The 20274-nt window shown below is 44.3% G+C and overlaps 1 protein-coding gene across 1 annotated transcript; it reads right to left on the bottom strand.

Moving 5' to 3' along the window:
• Positions 1 to 1516: 1516 nt before the first annotated feature.
• On the bottom strand, positions 1517 to 18623 carry c22h3orf70 (chromosome 22 C3orf70 homolog). The gene is made up of 2 exons (XM_029116832.2): positions 18014 to 18623; positions 1517 to 4546 (listed from the first exon to the last, which is right to left on the bottom strand). Exons 1-2 carry the CDS (start codon positions 18186 to 18188, stop codon positions 3879 to 3881), a joined length of 843 nt encoding a protein of 280 aa, XP_028972665.1. The 5' UTR covers positions 18189 to 18623; the 3' UTR covers positions 1517 to 3878.
• Positions 18624 to 20274: the final 1651 nt, after the last annotated feature.

Below are 20274 nucleotides of genomic sequence, written 5' to 3'. Positions count from 1 at the left end.
TCGACTTTAGTGAAAATATGGCGCAAGTAAATTCATAGAACTTCAAATGACTAACCTTTAATTCACTCTCTATTTGTTTTGAAAGAATTGTGCAGTTTATAGTAGGAATGTCTAAACTTAGATTTTGGTGGCCTTAATGTGTAGGCCTTAATAGGTACTCTTTCCCTAACCACCCACTTACCTGGAGTGCTGTTGTGTGTTTGTGTTGTCACCTAGATACCCCCCCGCCTCTGCTAGTCCCATGTGCACCATTATGCCTTCTCTCTCTAGTTCCCATTACACACCCTTCATTCCTTCTATACCCCTGTTCACTGTAGAGGGAAGAAGGGCTTTCAAGATGCTGTAGAGCCCTTCTCCAACCTCCAGCCAAACACCACATGGACTGAAACAGGGAGGCTGCTTTAAAGACAGAGAGAGAAAGCGTTGTTCCTCCACCATTAGGGTGAATAACTGAAGTTTTTTTTTAATCAATGTTTTCGTGCCCGAGGTCTGTTTTGATAGCTTGAGAACGAGTGCAGGGAAATTGTGTTGTTTTTGGTGCCTGTTGTGTCTGGAATTCTCCTGGGTGCGAAGCGTGTCAGACGAATTAAATGAAAGACATTTATTGTTGTGGGTCTATGCGTCTGTGAGTGGATAGCCAGGCCTCAGGACTCCATGGGTTTATACACCTATTACTATTGACAACTGATGTGAATGTCTTTTTCCATGCCCGAGGTGGATTTTGATAGGTTGAGAATGAAAGCTGGAAAATGCTATTGTTTTTGGTGACTGTCTGGTGTATCTTAAATTTACCCGGGTGTGAAGCATGTCAGGCGAATTATATGGAAATACATTCAACTAATTGTTGTCGTTTTGAGTGGGTTTTCCAGTGTGCAAATGTATAGTTCTGTACTGGAATGCTTCTACACTGTGATTGACAAGTGATGTGAATGGATTTTTCTTTCTCCGCAGTGGTTTCACAGTTTCTGTCTCCCAGATGACCGTAAACAGCTTTTCTTCACCAGAAAGAATGGGGATAGAGAGGACAACACGAAAGAGTGACATGAGGGAGCAAGGAAAGAATAAGAGGCAGAAGGAGGGAGAAGGAGGGCTTTGGGAGGGAGAGAGAAAAGACAAAGAATAAGAGAGAGAGAGAGAGAGAGAGAGAGATGTCTTGGTAGAGCAGATGTCTCTGTAATGTGTTATCTCATTAGTAGAGGTGGTTCTGGCTGGGCTGTTATCTCCTGTACGGTGATGGAACTAGACTGGGAGGGATGGAGAGAGAAAATGGAATACAGAAGGAACGGAGGAGAGGAAAGGAGAGAGAGGAGAGAGAGAGAGAGAGAGAGAGCAGATGAAGTAGGAGAGGGGGAGTAGAATAGTAAACCTATTACAACACCAGAGTTCATGGTTGTATTGTGTTAGCATACTGCTTCAAAGGACTCATTTCACAGTACATATTGTAATGTACAAATAACTCCACAAAACACAGCATGCAGACCTTGTCTTTTAGTTCAATAATTTATAAGAAAAATAAGAATAACAACAATAATGTATATAGCTTTTTCTTGTTTTTTTTTTACCTTTAATAATAATATTAATAATATGTTATAATCATTGGTGTGTGTACAGGGTGTTGTTTCTCCAGTCACTGATGTTAAGCTTCAGTTTCGGTCAGAGTAATACAAACCACCCAAAACACTTGTGCCTGTGTCTACAGCTTCTGTGCTTACAGAACAGAAATGTGTGCTTTGTTCAAGACCAGTGACGTGTGATTGGGTCTATCATTTGGAGGCCAACAGGAACATGACGGCTTTGTGCACTACGTACACAGAACGATGGGGAAATAAAGAGAATCATTGGTTAGATGTCCAGTCATCTCCTCTTCCTAACCAGCTCAGCAAAACACACACACCGTGCCGTGTGTTGATATACGTGATAATCAACAGAGGGCCGTGCAAACTCAGGAAAATATTGAACGTGGAAGGTGTTTTATTTAGTGGAGTCTGCAGAGTTGCTATTATTTTCCAGAGAATGCACACTGGTATGTTGGTCATGTCTTTCATCCCATGACCGTAATTTAACGTATTACCCAGTAGAAATGTATTCATTTGCCAGCGTGAACCTCTACATAGCAATGGATCCAGAAATCCCTATTCATACGACGGCATTGTTGAATACTAATTTCTGGTTGGCTGGAAGGGAATTCTAGAGTGTGAATTATTGTCTTACAACACACAGGATGTCCACACAGAAGAATTCTAAGACTATGTCATTCTTTAAACTGCCGTCGAGCAATAGACCAACTGAAAACATTTGCATTGTTGAATTTGAGTGTCATATTAACAAGCTAGGATGAAACTTTTGATTAAAACTGTTTCGTTAGCAGCAACTCTTCTATGCCGGCTAGTAAATTTGATAGCTGCCTCAGGCTTTGCTGTCAAGTTTATTGGCAAATGAGAACATTTCTAGTTGCGGACAATTTTAATTCTTGTTAAGGTATGAAAGACATCTTCAACAAAGGGCTGTATACATTCTCTGTAAAATAAATTATATTTCAGTAATTTAGCAGACACATTTATCCACACAGCCAATGACTACATTTTCATTCTTTTTCTCCCTCATTTCCCCCCATGGGAATCAAACCCACAAGCAGTGCTTGACTTGGGCCGGAACAGTGTTCTAAATTCAGGCAAACAGCGTTACGGTTCCTTTTTTAGGCAAAAGACCAAGCCTTATTGGAATAAGCCTTATGAACAAATACATGTAGATGAACATAGTTTAAAGTGCGATTTGGCAGTTCCTGCACTTATTTTAGCCCAAGTCACGCACTGGAAACAACCCTGGCCTTGTGTTAAACAGGACCCCTGAAAGTGATCTGTGAACCCATAGCTCCTCATTGATTGTCCCTTAAATTACTGGTCCGCTTCCATCTCTCATGGTACATTTACATGACACTACAACATTCTATGGCAGCCATCTAAGCCATTAACATTACGTGGGAAATACCATGTTTATATAGTGCTATTTGATATCTAGAATTAGAACAATATTTAACATTATCAAAATACAAGGATCTGGCCGAGCCCAGTGCTCCCTCTACTCAGCCTTGAATGCTACATGTGAATGATCTTCTGTCAGCAGGGTCTCAGGTGGTCGATTCCAGTCGGATGATTGTCAGAAAGCCTTGGCCAGGTACGACGTCCAGTCTGTACGATCTCACTCTTTTTTTCCTCGTTCCCGCCGCAGCCAGTCGTCCGCGAACTCAACGTTGCGTAATAATTCAGACGTGCCTTCGATGTCAAGCATTCATCTTGGCATTGTTTTTCTCTCTTGACCGTCCTCTCATCTCCTTGTTTGTGCTTTATGCTAGTGAAGATGCTTGTTAGTGCAGAGGTGATGTAAGATGTGCGTGGGTCTCAAATGCCTCCCTATCCCCTCCATAGTTCACTCCCTTTGACTGATCCCCGCTGGTCACTGGTCATAAGTAGTGTTCTACACAGATAACCGGAGGTCTACAGGTTGCCACTTTGTTGTCTTTGTAAAACATACCAGCCCTGCAATCCATTTAGTCACACGTGTTGTTCTGGTTCCGCGTCTGTTTGGTTGGCCATTAGATTGGGCTGTTCAGATAACACCACTTGTGCTCTTGTTCTTGACTGGGTTCTCTGCCGTCGACGGACGTTCTGTATCGAGTTGGAGTGAGACCGCGAGGGTCGAAGCAGGGCGGAATAGGCAGTATTCACACCATGCTGGGGTTCCAGGGTTAAAGGTCAAACGTCATAGGTGACAGGTCACTATTCTGGATTGTATGACTACTGAACTGTTGCTAGGGGAGCGTTGGCAGTCTGTGTGTGAGAGACGCTAAACCAGATGTCTCTGCGACCGGGCCAGTGGTCTTAGACCGTTGTCTCAATCTTCTCGATGATCTCCACCGTGGACTTGGACGGGGACAGCAAGGAGCACTCATCCTGGTCCCACATACTTCCTGGACTAGAGTCTCCACCGTCACTGCTCAAATCCTCTTCCTCCTCATCCTCCTCGTCGTCCTCCTCGTCCTCTGAACCCTCGTCACATGATTCCATGTAATGGCTGCCAAGGGCATTTATCCCAGAATCCTCTGAGCTTGACGGCGAGGAGCAGTGATCCATTTTGGGGGCGGTGACCTTGTCTGCCAGGGGGCTGGGCTTGTGGCCCTGGGGGCGTGGTCTGCCCTGTGTCTGCAGTCCGGGGGTCAGTTGGGGTTTGGGCTGGGCTGCTGGGTTGCGGAGCCGGGGGGGATGGGACTGCGGCGGGCTGGGCATGGTTGGTGGCTGGGGCCTCTGGACGTAGCACATCTTCCCGTTGATGCGCTTCACCATGTAGTCATCCACAAAGAGGTCTGAGATCACGCAGAACTTGGGAGACTCCGGGCAAGGCGGGGCTTGGAAGGCAGGGGCAGTCCTGAGGAAGCTTTCGGCCAATAGGACAGTGAGGTCCATAGTGTGGGCGTGGTCTGTGACTGCAGCAGGCACTGGGGTGCTGGGAAGATGGCACACATTGGTCATCGGCTGGTACACATATTTACCTGGGGTGAGAGGGGGGGGGGGGGGGGGAGAGGAGAGAGAGGGGTGAGGGGGAGACGAGAGGAGTTACTTATTTATCCCATATGGCAATGGAATTAATTACTAAATTAAATATGGATATTCATGAAAATAGAAAATGAGAAACCGTGCTTATGTGATTTGTCTTTGTATACGCGGTGTGTCTTTCGGTTTCTGTCTCTCTCTGTCCTGCTGTGTTGCCAGGGGCACCTTGATGGAGACGTAGCCCCCCTCTTTAATTTTCTGCTTTTCTCCTTTTTTCCCCTCTGGTAAACAATGCCTTTACACTTAAATATCAGTCATCTCTCCTCCTCTTGACACATGATTGTTGTCGGACAGCCCACACAGCTAGCCAACCCTACACAGACCATGGATGGAGGAAGGAAGGAGATGGACAGACTGAGAACAGCGAGAGGGAGAAAGACAGAATGACAGGCTGAAAAGAGAGGGACAAGGACCGACTAAGAAGAGGACAAGGACAGAGGGGCAAGGAGAGGGGGGGGTAGGAGAGAGAAGGACAAATGGAGGACCGATGGAGAAGAGAGAGGGAGGAGGAGATAGGGGGAAGGAGAGATGGAAAAGAGAGTGAGAGAGGCGGAAGGACAGAGGGAAAAGGAGAGTGAGAAGAGGTAAAGAAGAAGAACTTTGATCTGGAGCAGCACAAAGACCCCTGAAGACGAGACGCTAAGAGAGGGAGTCAGTTTCCTTTTAAAGATGTTAGAATATAAACTACACCTAAGATCAAAGGGACTAATACAGAGTGGGTTGAATCCTGAAACCTGGAGGAACTCGGGGGTGACGACGTCTCAAATGGCCCCCTATTCCATACATAGCGCACTTCTACTCCCTACTCCTTTGACCTGAGTATCGTTGGCCCTGTTCAAAAGTTGTGGTGGATAAGCTGTAAAAATCAAGGTTAAAACATGACAAGTTCATGCCTGTTTCTCTGTGTTGGTTTTCCTTCATAGCGCGTCTGAAGCTTTATGTCCTGAAGTAAAACAGATCAGACTGGATAAAACCAAGAGGAGGGAGGAGAGGAAAGTGGCGGTGTGTGTGCTTTGTTTTTTTTATTAGATGCGAGGGGGAAAAAATGAGAGGGCCAGATAAAAAGACAGAAAGAGGTTTTGTTTGAGAGGGGATGAGAGAGAGAGGGGATGAGAGCGCATGAAGAAATGCTGTCAGAAGATGATTAGAGAGGTTAACATTGTATAAAGGAAGAGGTGAAGAGAGACAGAATAGTGAATTGAAAAACTACAGATATGAAATTAGTTTACAAGTGGGAAAATACAAAGAAGGAAAGAGATGTCTTTGTGCGTTACCAAACACTGTTTTCAAGTATTTTCTTCAGTACTGTATTCGGTAGCCCAAGGGGCTGACTTTTGGGTACATACATAGACGGCTACAACCTGTTATATACAGTAACTAGCTGCTCTGTGGTTTTAACATAACATCCTATAAGTTTGCCTCAATCTATCAGATGTATTTTATGAAGTCCATTTTACATCAGCAGTGCTTTTACAGATACCCAGCTTGAAACTCCAAAGGGCAAGCAAGAGTACAGGACCTTTTCAGTCGACAGCATAATTTTTTTCAGATTAATTTTGGCTCAATAAATACAGATGGTCTGGGTCCAGAGTCATTAGGCAGAATTCAGATCAGCTGCACAACCAGGTGGACAAAGACAGGGACGACCAGTTAGACAAGAATGACCAGGTGGACAGGGAGGACCAGGTGGACAGAGAGGACCAGGTGGACAGGGACAACCAGGTGGACAGGGACGACCAGGTGGACAGGGGACAACCAGGTGGACAGGGGAAAACCAGGTGGACAGGGACGACCAGGTTGACAGGGACGACCAGGTGGACAGGGGACAACCAGGTGGACAGGGGACAACCAGGTGGACAGGGGACAACCAGGTGGACAGGGACAACCAGGTGGACAGGGGACAACCAGGTGGACAGGGGACAACCAGGTGGACAGGGGACAACCAGGTGGACAGGGACAACCAGGTGGTGTGGGCAGTGACAGCAGGAATTAATGTGGTCCAGGGTGAAAGGTCAAGATAAACATTAAACGGTGTCCAATGGCAGTCGAGGCTGATGACAATGAAGAGCTCCACTAAACGGCATCATGACACATCTGGGAGAACTAATACTGTTTGTTTCCTACCAGCAGCATCGTAGTGGCTGTTAGTTCAGCTGGTTTAATCCTGTTTCTGAGTGGCTCGTGTACAGTAGCAGCTTCTGCCCAGATGTTGACGTTGTGCGTGAGAGCATCACATCGTCTCCGACTGGCTGGCAGCACAGTGACTTCATCACACACCGAAATAGGATGTGTTTGAGGGACTGAATTCCCATAACACAAGCCTCCACCATCAAATCATCTAGAATCCCTGCCATGTCCAGGTCATCTATCTCCAGCTGATTAGTAAAGCAATCCCGTAGGACTGGCCACCCAACGAATGAGGTTAACTTCATCCTCGCCATCCACTGGTGGCAGAAAAGGCTTTGCCAGTGTTCCCAAACACTGTGGCCAGTCCCCAAGCCCAGTAATGTGGGGGCGTTAAGATTTCTTCCAGAGGAGCTTGTTACGAAGATTAAAATAAAACATGCAATGTTGCACAGATTACTTTACGAAAAGGTCCGGGCTAGAAGTGAAAGACCAAATGTGCAGCGCTTCATGAGAGACGCAGGGGAGGAAACCGCTGGTACAAATCATGGATAAGCTCCCCTACATTTACTCTAATGAATGAACCAATCGGTGTGTACCGCAGTCACGAAATATAAAGCAATCCCAGACATCACTTTAATAATGTTGCTGTAGCGTGGGGGGTGGGGGTGGGGGGGGGGGGCAAGTCGCTGAGCAGTGAGTATTAAACCACGCTTTATTTGATTGACCTTTCCCTCCTGTCTGTGGTCATGAAGCTGCAAAGTGGCGCCAAAGATCTGACATCTGTTTTCCAATGTGATCCGAATCCCACAAATTGTTCTAAGGGAAATTAATAACCAAACTGTTTGTGTGGTGAGAGTAGCTGAGCTTAACACAAAACTGATTGTTCTGGACTGGTCTCAGACTGTAGGGAAACTCACTGTTCTGGACTGGTCTCAGACTGTAGGGAAACTCACTGTTCTGGACTGGTCTCAGACTGCAGGGAAACTCACTGTTCTGGACTGTGATGAACGCTCTGTCTCCCAGTCCATTAGTTAAGATATTGGTGAGAATATAGTCATCTTTACTGTTAAGATAACGTTCTAGGTCCTACTGAACATGTTCCATCTAACACACTAGGAACCTGCAAACTGGGGCACATTTTGTGTTCTATGAGTCAGAAGTGATCTAGTCTATTTCCTGCATTGTGAACAGTTGCTTTTCTTACACGGACCTAAACACTTCCACACATGAGCGACTTGTCGACCTGATGGCAAGTGAGGAGAGACAATCACTGTCACCAGCAGCACACATCCACAAACACTCTGGTTTATTTAACTGGAAATTTGATAGTGGCATAAAATAAACATTTAAAGGTCCACTCTGGCCACATGGCCATCCAAAATCTCCCTGCAGAAGAGTCCCACTCTTGGACTGCAAGTGGAAGACAAGGAAAGTGACAACCGATTCCATCCAATTGGGACAGATCCCCTCTCCGAAATGAACCTCCTTTTGATTGTGATTGGCGGTGATATTTCAGAGGAAAGCTTAAGTCACTTTTAGACAGAGGTGAGACTTTTTAGAGGTGAGAGTTTCTGAGAAATGTGTGACATTTCTAGAGTGGGTTGTCAGTTTCAGTGGGGTGATTATCTTGGAATGTGTGGGCGTGGTGGAAGGCTCTGTTCTGCAGTGGCGCTGTTCAATCGAGGACATGAAAACACTTGTTTACCGCATCACCATTACAGTCCGTCCACGTCCTCAGTCTGGGTTCATAGCAGGTCAGATACAAGTTAACTTAGGGCTTCATTTGAAGACTCACTAATCTGCCTCCAAAATAATTCTGATCTGTTCATGACTTATGTTTTATCAGACTACAGAGTACCGACATTTATGTTTCAAATGTTGACACAAGACAAAATTCAAACAGATTAATTAACTGGAGGACATACACATACATATATATAAACAAAACATATTTCATCCAAAGTGACCTATGTCTTTTGTATTGAACAGGCTTTCATTCATTTTCTCAAACCCTAGACCCTGCTTTCTGAACAGAGGGCACGAACAGGTGCTGGATCTTAATTAGACACTGCTTTCTTCAGCTGGAGAATCATCCTGCAGCAGCAGGAAATGTGAAATTGCTATTTGGTTCGTGGTAAATTAACATTTTGGAAAGGGCTGATACATTTCTTTGCTAGGGCAAGTTAAGTCATGTTTTAAGTAGATAGTACATTTTAGAAACCTTAAAGTTACACCCTGAATAAATAAAATGTTTTCCTCCTGTAAAAATACAAATACAATTATAATTCTTGCAACAACAAATTAAGGTCTGTAACCTTCATGTTTAATATTCTCAACAGAGAATATACTATTTAATATACTATTTAATTAAATATATACAATAGATGCCAACTCACAAAGAAAAGCAGTGCATCTTAACAGTTTCTTGTTGACATTTCTCTCACCTGATTGGATATAATTTAATCAAAGAGATGCATCCTGGGACCCAGTGGTATTTAAAACCGTTTACCTATGATTAGGCTGAGCTTTCCAGCAGAGATGGGAATCTACCCCTTCTCTTCACACACATGCAGGCTCTCTCTCTCTCTTTGTCACACATACACACTAATGAGAGATGACATATAGTATTAGCTCTGGCAGTGACATTAAACCGATAATTCCCAGTAATTGGCTGACGACATCACTTAATAGCTATGACTGATTCTTATTCATCATCAGCCTCTTTAAGATCTCTGTAACAGCAATTCACATACAGTATAAACAGTGTAAACTCTAGAACGTACTGCGGAGGACATATTAAAAAATATATACATACATATATAAATATAAACATATCATATTTAATCTGAAATGAACAGCCTTTTGTATTGAACAGGCTGAGAAAACTAATGCGAACAATCGTAGAAGAGACATTTCAGTCAATCCATAGTCTCCCATTATGTGTCCCAACAAATGTGAAATAAAACATTATTCGTATCCAAATCCGTTCAATTTCTCAAGCCCTAGTTTCACTTCCTGTTCCCCTAGTTACAGTAATCACAAAGAAAACATGTAGCCCTCCAATCTGGCCACCAGGGACTGATGAGAACCCCCCCCCCCACACACACACACACACACACACACACACTACCATACACACGCACACACAAACCAGAGGAACTGATGGAGGAAAGAACCAGACAAAGCCCTGGCGTATACTGACATGGAAAGAAACAGATGCCGAATCTTAATCTGAGCAGGTTGCTCACAGCAAGAAAATAATGAAACAGGAAGTGTAAATTATTTTGTCATTAACCGCTAGGTTATGGGTAGATTTTTAGTCTAAAACAATTAGTGGAAATCGGGAACTTTCAAAGCCTCTTCATATCTAGGAATACACTAAAACCTTTCATAACCTGCTGTGCTCAAAAATTCCTGAATGAACGGTGTGATCAAATACCGAAACGTCGTCTGTAAAATGCCAGAGGGGGGTTAGCAAAGCCTCCTGCAGCTTGTGCCTTATACAGTGCTGTAGCCATCCGTCCATTTATGTGTTCAATCGTTCATATAGTCAATAATTAATACGGTATATCATTCATACAGCCGTCCATTCATATGGTAATGTGTTCATTTGGCCGTCCATTCAGATATTCATCATGCATGTATGTATCATAGACTCCTCCTCCTATTTAGAGTAAAACTTGGTACTGTATTCATCTGGGAGAGTTAGGAGGAGGACTTTCATATCTGTTTGGGAACTGGGAATCAGTCGATCCAATCAGTTAAGAGCTAATTGTCTCACAAGGGGGGGGGGGGGGGGTATCTCCTGCCCACTGTACGTTTCACTGTATATTTAGGTTTCTTTTTGCTTAATTGCTCACAGTTAAAGCACCTTTACTGTCACCTGTAACTGTCGACGCTCTCTGTTCTCAGTTCAATCCTGAAGGGGTTCAAAACTAATTATTTGAATGTAGCAAATGTTCAGTGGCCTGATGTTTTCTAAACGGGTTCTATGAGGTGAAGAGAGGGGTTCTCCTCTGAGCAATTCCCTGGGTTCTCCCTTAGTTCTGGGTCAGTGTGTAAAGTGCTCTTCTCCCGCTCTCACATTCTACTTCCCTCTCTTTTCTTTCAATAATTCATACTTTATGTGGCTACTAACACACAGTCTGCTAACAGCTCACCGCCCCTCCCCACGCAAGACTGAAGCTCCTCCGATGAATGCTAATGCTACGGCCGTGTCCAAAATGGGCCCCTGCCTCATTCATCGGGCACTCATGTAGGGCAGGGCCCCTGGTCTGAAATAGTGCACTAAATAAAGAACAGGGGGCTATTTGGGAGACATTCTGTGCCCACTCAGCCTGTTCGAGGGTTCATCCAGTACACCACTCAGAGTTCAGTCAGCTACCAAGTGTAGATGAACAGAGGGCACGAACAGGTGCTGGATCTTAATTAGACCCTGCTTTATGAACGGAGGGCACAAACATGTGCTGGATCTTAATTAGACCCTGCTTTCTGAACGGATGGCACGAACAGGTGCTGGATCTTAATTAGACCCTGCTTTATTAACGGAGGGCACGAACAGGTGCTGGATCTTAATTGGACCCTGCTTTATGAACTGTGGGCACAAACGGGTGGCGGATCTTAATTAGACCCTGCTTTATGAACAGAGGGCACGAACAGGTGCTGGATCTTAATTGGACCCTGCTTTATTAACGGAGGGCACAAACAGGTGCTGGATCTTAATTAGACCCTGCTTTATGAACAGAGGGCACGAACAGGTGCTGGATCTTAATTAGACCCTGCTTTCTTCAGCTGTAGAATCATCCTGCAGCAACAGGAAACGGGAATATGCTATTTGGTTCGTGGTAAATTAACATTTTTGAAAGGGCATATACATTTCTTTGCTAGGGCAAATTAAGTCATGTTTTAAGTTGATAGTACATTTTAGAAACCTTAAAGTTACACCCTGTATAAATAAAATGTTTTCCTCCTGTAAGAATACAAATAAAATGATAATTCTTGCAACAACAAATGAAGGTCTGTAACCTTCATGTTTAACATTCTCAACAGAGCCCACAGCTACACCTGTTACTTCTACTGTGTTCTACTGTCTTATGAGACCTACAGGGTCAGAAACTAGCATAGTCAGTTATTACAGAACAGCATTCATTTACTCTCTTTCCTCTCTCTCCTTCAGTCTCTCCCTTCCTCTCTCTGTCTCCGGCTCATCACACTAAATAAATTATTTCGACTAAAGTCGCTGTCATGTACAGTTTCTCCAACCTCATGTGTTTTTCAAAACACTACTCTAAATAGGTCTGTCAACCTCCCTCCTGACCTCTGTCCTGACCTCCAACCATGGTGTTTTTACCCTCATTAACAACTCCTGATGTGGGCCAACCAAAGTCGAAAACCTCTTGAATTCCTGCTTGTGTATGTGTCATTGTGTCCCAAGATCAAAACCACTTGCTTTCAAATCTGGTATTCAATGTCTAAATAAGGATTAACAACATGTTACACATCCAGCCGAAAATGGGAAGTTTAAAAAATGTGTTTATTGACCAAAGCCTCAGAATGCATCTTTTGCATTTTTACGCACAATAACAAGGCCCATTTTATCCAATCATTTTATAATTAAGTTGCTACATGATCTTTGCCATCTCCATTTTATAAAAATGTGTTATTAACTTGGCATTTTAATCGACAAGGAAAGACATTCCTGAAGTTGCATTAATTGTAAACAGTCTGTGTTCCAATGAATCAGTGGCGGTTTTAGTCATAAAGCCGGCTAGCATTGAACTCTTAAAATCCATCCAGGGTTGCAGGAACTGGAATCGCTGTTTGACAAGTCAGACCTGCAACGCATCAGGCAAGGATTACCAGAGGACATCCATCTGCATGGTGCCAAAACACACCACCCTCCCAGATGAGTTCAACACATTGGGGTTTAAGACGGACAATAACAAGCCAAACAGGAAGGAATTGCTGCCCTTGAGGAGGCTGTGGTGAGGGACCCCCCTAACCAGCTGCCGGGTGTCTTCTAACCATCTTCAACCGGTCCTGGTACCTGGCTGTAGTCTTCACTCGCTTCAAGGACACCATCACCAAGAATGTCCTAATGTCGCCCCATTGCACTCATCTGTTATCATAAAGAGCAGCGAGGTAGCCTGGTGGTCAAGAGTGTTGGGCATGTATATGAAAGGTAGCTGGTTCAAATAACACTGGGGTCCCCCAGGGGTGTGTCCTCAGTCCTCGGTTTTACTCCCTGACTGTTAACACTGGGGTCCCCCAGGGGTGTGTCCTCAGTCCTCGGTTTTACTCCCTGACTGTTAACACTGGGGTCCCCCAGGGGTGTCCCCTCAATCCTCTGTTTTACTCCCTGACTATTAACACTGGGGTCCCCCAGGGGTGTGTCCTTAGTCCTCTGTTTTACTCCCTGACTGTTAACACTGGGGTCTCCCAGGGGTGTGTCCTCAGTCCTCTGTTTTACTCCCTGACTGTTAACACAGGGGTCCCCCAGGGGTGTGTCCTCATCACACTGCGATTGTGTGTGGCTCTGCACAAAAATCAACTGCATCATCAAGTTTGCAGATAACACCGAGCTCGAAGGACTGACAACCAATAATTGGGTCGGCCTATAAGGAGAAGGAGAAGAAACGATTGTTCCCTTTATGTAGCAGAGGGCACACACCCTTATCCATGTCAATGTCAGCCTTTTTAAAACAACACTAAAGTTGGGAATGCTCCCATGGGTCCTCCACTAATACCAGCCTGTAACTGTGGCCCTACAGGACGTAGCAGGGACAAGCCGGCCTCATCCATGACATCTATCTGAAGTGGTGCCCAACAAAGGCTCTAAGTATTACCCAGAACCCCCGTCACACCCAGCCTCGCGCTCCTCGTCTGCTGACCGTAGGACAGAAGCGTCCGTGTCAAAGAGCGACAACCGATACAGATTCTGCCAGCCATTAGACGGCTCAGCGTTTGAACAAGTCTGTCTGACCACACACACGCGCGCACACACAAACGTTCTTAACATTTGCACACAATGGTCCCTTTTTGCTATTCATCAATCCTCGAACCATCTTACTCTGACTGCAGCAGAATTTAGACATCTCCACTCCCGCTCACCACTTAACTCCAAGTTTGTACCCATATTTACATTATCATTATAACTCTATATAGTGTCATGATTACTTTTTTTAGAATTGTGAACTGTTTTCTGGATTTGTTAATTCTATCATTGTTGTGTGTGCACACAAATCAGACTTGTCCTGCTCCTTTGTGTCCAAACTGCCCCCCTACTCCCTCCAGAGTGTGATATGGGTCTACATTAGGGCAATAAATACTGGTGTCATTTGGGACGCACCCAGTGGGTGATGTTGTGCCTGTAAATTAAGGCAGGAAGTAGGACACAAAGACATGTGTCACTTCTTCTGTCTCCGGGGTGAGTGCGCGTTTGTGTGTGTGCGAGCATGTGCACGTGAATGTATGTGTGAATATGTGCGCATATCCCCCGCCCCCCCCCGGAAGACAAACGTCTATTCCTGTTTATTATCAAATTAGCCCCCGGGAGGTTTATTCACTATTCATTATCTTTTTTATTAATCATGATCTGTATTTTTATAATCCTGTCTAATTAACACTTCAAACTCTTCATGTCGTATATTTACATACAACTCCAACAGGTATGTGAAATATACAGTAGATTTCACATACAGTATTTACACAGATTTATTTGTTTTATATCAAAGAGACTTGTTCAGTTTTTTTTGGGGGGGGGGGGGGGGGTTGTCAGACACCTTTGTTTCGTATTAACTGAATGAGTCTGGTGGAGAATTAGACTGGAGTTGGTCAGCATTTTAGAAAATGTCAGTGGGGTGAATGTTGTGAAAGGGCTTGACAGTTCAGCACAAGCCAGAGAGGTCAAGTGGTGACCTCTCAGTGCGACCCCCCCCCCCCCCGCCAGTCCTGTCAGGCCTCACTCTTCCCAGAGACAGCTGACCGCAGTGAGCTGTGTGTGTTGCGTAAGAAAATGTAAGAGTTGAAATTGACTTTTTGAATTCTAAATGCTCTTTAAATTCCACTCCAGCTTGACAATGGTGCGTTGCTGTCTCCAAGGTCGGCTCAACAAAAAAGGACAGAACGGCCTGACTTCAACTGGTCAAACAAACAACACAGCAACAGTGGAATCAAAAGGCGTCACAGACAATATAAGCTGACCAACTCCTAGCTAGCAGGCCAATGACAGGACTGAACAGTGTAGCCACAGGCTGACGCAGACGGCCACTATGGGTACAGTGAACAAAACTGACCTGATGACACACTTTCATGGGTTTTCTTATAGGCTTGTCCTGCCGTCAAGAAGTTGGCGCGCAGACACGCTCGCACTACAAATCCTTGGCACTTGGTTAAATGAATTTTCTGCTTCTCTGACAGATTGCCAGTGTTTTCTGAATCTGACAGGCCCTGTATCACTCAGCCTGTCCTTTCTTCTGTGAATTCTCATTGAGGTATTTTGCATAACAGATATAGGAGTTAACCAATGTTTTATTTGATTTCAAATAATTTATGGGTCTGAGCAAAATAAGTCTCCAATGTGGTTATTCATTTGGCACAAAGTGACAAAGTGCAGCTCCATTTCCACCATTTTGTGGGCTGTGCGCACTTAGGTGGTCTCTGCCTGGTCTGTACAGTTCTGTCTCTATATCTTCTCCCACTCTCCTGTCTCACTCCGGTCTCTCTTTGCTCTGTGTCTTTTCTCACTTGTTTCTCCTGTCTTTCTTTTTTCCCTCTCTTTGTCCGTCTCTCTCTCCATCCCTTGTGGCTCAGTGGAATTCTAGAAATGTGGTCACATGACCGTTTTCCTCCCCACAACCCTGACAGGATGTCGGCCATTTTATGACACTGTTGTTAACCCTACTGAGAAAAAAACAAAAAAACTCTGGAACTCCGCCTCCTGATACTATATTGGCTGCCAACCTACTGTTTGTGATCTAACGTAGTGTTTCAGTAACATTACGTTTTGTGCTGTAAACAGTAGCTTTAAAGGTAATATCCAATTCAGCCGACACACGCAGCGTTTACACAATGAAGTGTGGAACTATTGCCTTTAAATTTCAATCATGCCATAATGCAGAAGTTGTGCCATTGAAGAGAGCAGCAGTCCTGGTTACTTCTCCGTTCCACATTACCGTAGCAATAGGAGACGAAGAGACAACGGTGTGCTGTGTAGCAGCCAGACAGGAAGCGTCATTGCTAATTGAATGCAAGTTCAATCTGAATCAAGTTTTCTATGGCTGGAGTGAAATTCTACACAGCACTGCACTCCACTGCATTAGATTTTCTAGCTGATCTCCGGTAGCTTCAGAGTGGTTGTGTAAGCCAAGCCAATGCCTGTCCCATGCCAATCACTGAAGAGAGCACAACAAAGCCTGATAATATTTGAAAGTGTTGCTAGTGTTGAAGTTTATCTCCTCTATCAACTACATCACCTCTATCAACTGTATCAACAATGCAGACTACAGACTATCAAATCTAGCAACAAACAACTATATAAACGCCATCTCACTGACTGCCTTTCTTTTTTCCACATCTCATCACAATAAGATGTGATGAGATGTGATCTGGTGACATCTGGTGTGATGCCCTGTGGTGAGATGTGATGAGGTGAGATGTGATGTGGTGTGATGTGGTGAGATGCGGTTAGATGCGGTGTGGTGCGATGTGGTTAAATGCGGTGTGGTGCGATGTGGTGAGGTGCAGTTAGATGCGTGTAGTGGGATGTGGTTAGATGTGGTTAAATGCGGTGTGGTTAAATGTGATGTGGTGGGATGTGGTTAAATGCGGTGTGGTGAGAGGCGATGTGGTGAGGTGCGGTTAGATGCGTGTAGTGGGATGTGGTTAGATGTGGTGTGGTGAGATGCGATGTGGTGTGATATGATGTGGTGAGATGCGGTGTGGTGCAATGCGGCCTGATGCCCTGTGATGAGATGTGATGAGATGTGATGTGGTGAGATGCGGTTAGATGCGGTGTGGTGAGAGGCGATGTGGTTAGGAGCAGTTAGATGGGTGTAGTGGGATGTGGTTAGATATGGTGTGTTGTGATGCGGCCTGATGCCCTGTGATATGATGTGGTGAGATGCGGTGTGATGCGATGAGATGCGATGTGATGTGGCAACAACTACACAGCGAAGGGCATATGTTAGAGACATTACTGATAAAGACCAATGTTATAACTCATTGGTTTTGAGACCCTCAATGTCTACCTTTGGTTGTTCCAAAGTTTTGGACGGTTCTATGACAATCTCTTTATAAGCAACTGCTCACTAAAGCTAGGTGTAGGGTAAGGTTAGGGTTAGGATATGGGTTAGGGTTGACAGTGGTTCTGAACATTGTTTTGTTATGATGGTAGCGATGACATTGTAGATTGTAGTAGCTTTATCTGTTTGTCTTCATAAAAATGTGTTACTGAATAAATCATTTACATTTCTTGAAGTGATCTAAATGGCTTCTCCTGGAAGAAAGACATTCCCTCAGTCCTGTGTGAATTACTGTACTGGGTTATGAGTTTCTTATCAATTCTAAAACACTATAGTCTATTATGAGGTTCAGTAGACCAAAGCTTAGTCTGAGCTGCAAGAGAGATATGGTCTGTTGAGTACTAATGGGAGAGTGAATGAACTCGCACACACACACAAACACACTTGGTAACATCATAAATTCTCGTTCTATCTGCAGCACCAGCTGTGTGTGTGACGGTCCATGAATGGCACCTCGGTTGAAGACTGGTTCATCATACAGTATGTCTGTCCGTATGTCTGCCAGTGTGTTTGTGTGTGTGTGTGTGTGTGTGTGTGTGTGTGTGTGTAGGTCTGTGTTTGCGCACGCAAACTGAACAAACCTCCGAAACACTGCGCCCACATTCAATAACCAGCAACAGTATTCCAGTCCCCTAACAGTCTTGATATCTGCTGAATCCAGGCTATGCATTTCAAAACCGTACGTAGGTTATTTCGGCTATGAAAGCGGGCTGTTGCAATATCTGTGTGTATTTGCCCATCTAGCAAAGGAACACATTTCTAACAGGCTAATAAATCAGCATGAAGTCAAACAGTAGGCCGCTGTTCTGTCGGCCAATATTCACGTAAACAGGTACATATTATAGTTCTGATAACATACTAAGTCTAACAACGAAAATATTTCCTTCCAACCAGGGAGTGAGAGGACAGCGAAGCGCATCTCACCACGTAGAGCACAGAGATTTGTAGACAAGGACGAGTTATATTATGGTTACTTACAGTGACACCATCCCAAGTGGCAGCACCAGTGGAGCTTGAAGCATTTCCCGTGGCTGTGTGTCGCGCAAATGGACAGTCCATCGCACGGTAGAAAGTCCGGTCTCCCGGCGCAGCTCCGGGCCAACGCCTGTGCCTCGTCCAACTTCTCGCTCTTCTGTCCGCCCGATGCGGCCATCGCGAAGCGCACACCCCAGGATCAATCGCTACCCAAATAACGCATCTGAGAACGGGAATAAACCTACCAGCCAAATGTGGTCTGGATGGAGTTATCTTTCTGTTGCGAAAACCTAAACAAAACGCAAAATGTCCAGCCAGGGAGGGAACTCCAAACCGTGACGCAAACGAGGCACGGTTACAGCTAAAATGTCCAAGCAGTTCCCGTGGCAGCGAAAAATTTATGAAAGTTCCAATTCCGACAACACATTCGAAGCCAGTTTTACTTAAACATCTCTATCTCCAGACGATTATATATATTCAGTAAACAACGTCGACTATTTATCAGCCAGAGAGTATTCCGTAGTACATCCCTTGTCCGGCTATCCGCTAGTCTGCCTTCTCCTGTAGGGAGACTCACACCTCTGTTGATGAAGCCCTCGCTGTTTAGTTCCTCGCAGGGTACCTCCTACCCCCCCACCCACACCCGCCTTCGTTTTCCTGTTCTGATCTAACTAGGAAGTCCGATACATTGTATCCACAGCCACGTCCTTCGAACTTATAACCGATTCGATTACACTAATCATATAAGCAAATTATGTTTTTTTCAAGGTAAATCTAGTATACAGATAATTCTGATATTGGATCCTTTTTCCATTGGATTTGAAAATCCAGTTACTATTTCAATTTGATGGCATGGTATATGTGATTCAAATCTGCCAGGGTTTTTTTCATTTATTTATTTGACAGACTGAGAAAACGTAATAGAGAGCAGCTGCAGGAATGAAAGATGAAAGCTTTGACATCCATTATCCATTGACATCAATTATTACTTTAACCACAGACACACACACAGTAGATATAAAAGAATAAAAGAAAGAAGGTACAAAATTACATTCTGTTTTAAGTCAGCAGTTATTTTTATAAGTATAGCGAACCCCGACCAGCTGCTACGGCCTCTGGACTACACCCACTGTGGACCCGCCTTCTGCTTTAAAGGCTACCTTCTAATTGGTGTAGCCCTCCTGTCAATAAATGTATGCATACTCCTCTGACAAGTACCCCAACACAGTAAATCTAGAGTTTGGTTTACTCTCCACATAAAAGACAGCCTAAAGATCAATGTACTGTATCGACAGACAGTAATGGGCCAGAGTAGTGTACAGTATCTAATTTAAATGCAGGAATTTTTTAATTTGTAAATTTAACCTGAAGAACTGTAACAGTAAAAACAAATGTTTTACTTGCAATGTGTTTGATATATGGTTGTTTATCAACTCTCTGGATACTAAATGACCAGAATTCTAGCAGAAAGTTGAATGTAAACAACCCCACAACAGCTAGAAGCCTATTATTCTTATTAACACTACTGCTAAATAGGTCGGTAGGTGGGTTGGAAACCAAGTAGACAGAAGAATAGCTAGGCTGGATTGCTGGGTTCAAGGTACCTTTGAACCTTTAGGCTGGATTGCTGGGTTCAAGGTACCTTTGAACCTTTAGGCTGGATTGCTGGGTTCAAGATAACTTTGAACCTTTAGGCTGGATTGCTGGGTTCAAGGTACCTTTGAACCTTTAGGTTGAGTGTAACAGTGTAACAGCCACATTCCTCGGTTTTAAATGCAGGAGTTTAAGGTAGTGATTGCCAGACAGGGAAAGAGCCCTTCTTCAAACCTATAGCCAAATAGAAATGAAATGTACTACTAATAATAATTAATTCCATTTATAGGTCTAAATGTTTATGACAACATCATGGTTTTCTTTCAGCTGTCAAAAACAACAAACGTTAGGAGCAATGGTGGGATTTGAAGGTAAAATGCAGTTAGGCCAACTTGTTGTGATTGTGAGCAGGAACAGAACTTATTTTGTGTAATAACTCTCGATGTAATTAGATGTGAGGGTCAGGGAGGCAGGGAGGCAGGGAGGGGGCCAGCGCACGCACGTGTGCGTGTGTGTATGTGTGTGTGTGTGTGAGGCACATTAGAGGCAGAGAGTGGTCTGAGTTAATTCCTGATGAGATATCGCTGCTGGCACTTGGTAATGATAGCTTGTCATCTACCATTAGCGCCCATTGATAGCCACTGAGGTTTGTAGCCATGGAAACTTACATA

The sequence above is a fragment of the Esox lucius genome, chromosome 22, assembly GCF_011004845.1.
Source record: "Esox lucius isolate fEsoLuc1 chromosome 22, fEsoLuc1.pri, whole genome shotgun sequence".
NCBI classification, from domain to species: domain Eukaryota; kingdom Metazoa; phylum Chordata; class Actinopteri; order Esociformes; family Esocidae; genus Esox; species Esox lucius.
The sequence above is the reverse complement of the archived record's forward strand: the minus strand, read 5'-3'. Positions and strand labels throughout refer to the sequence as shown.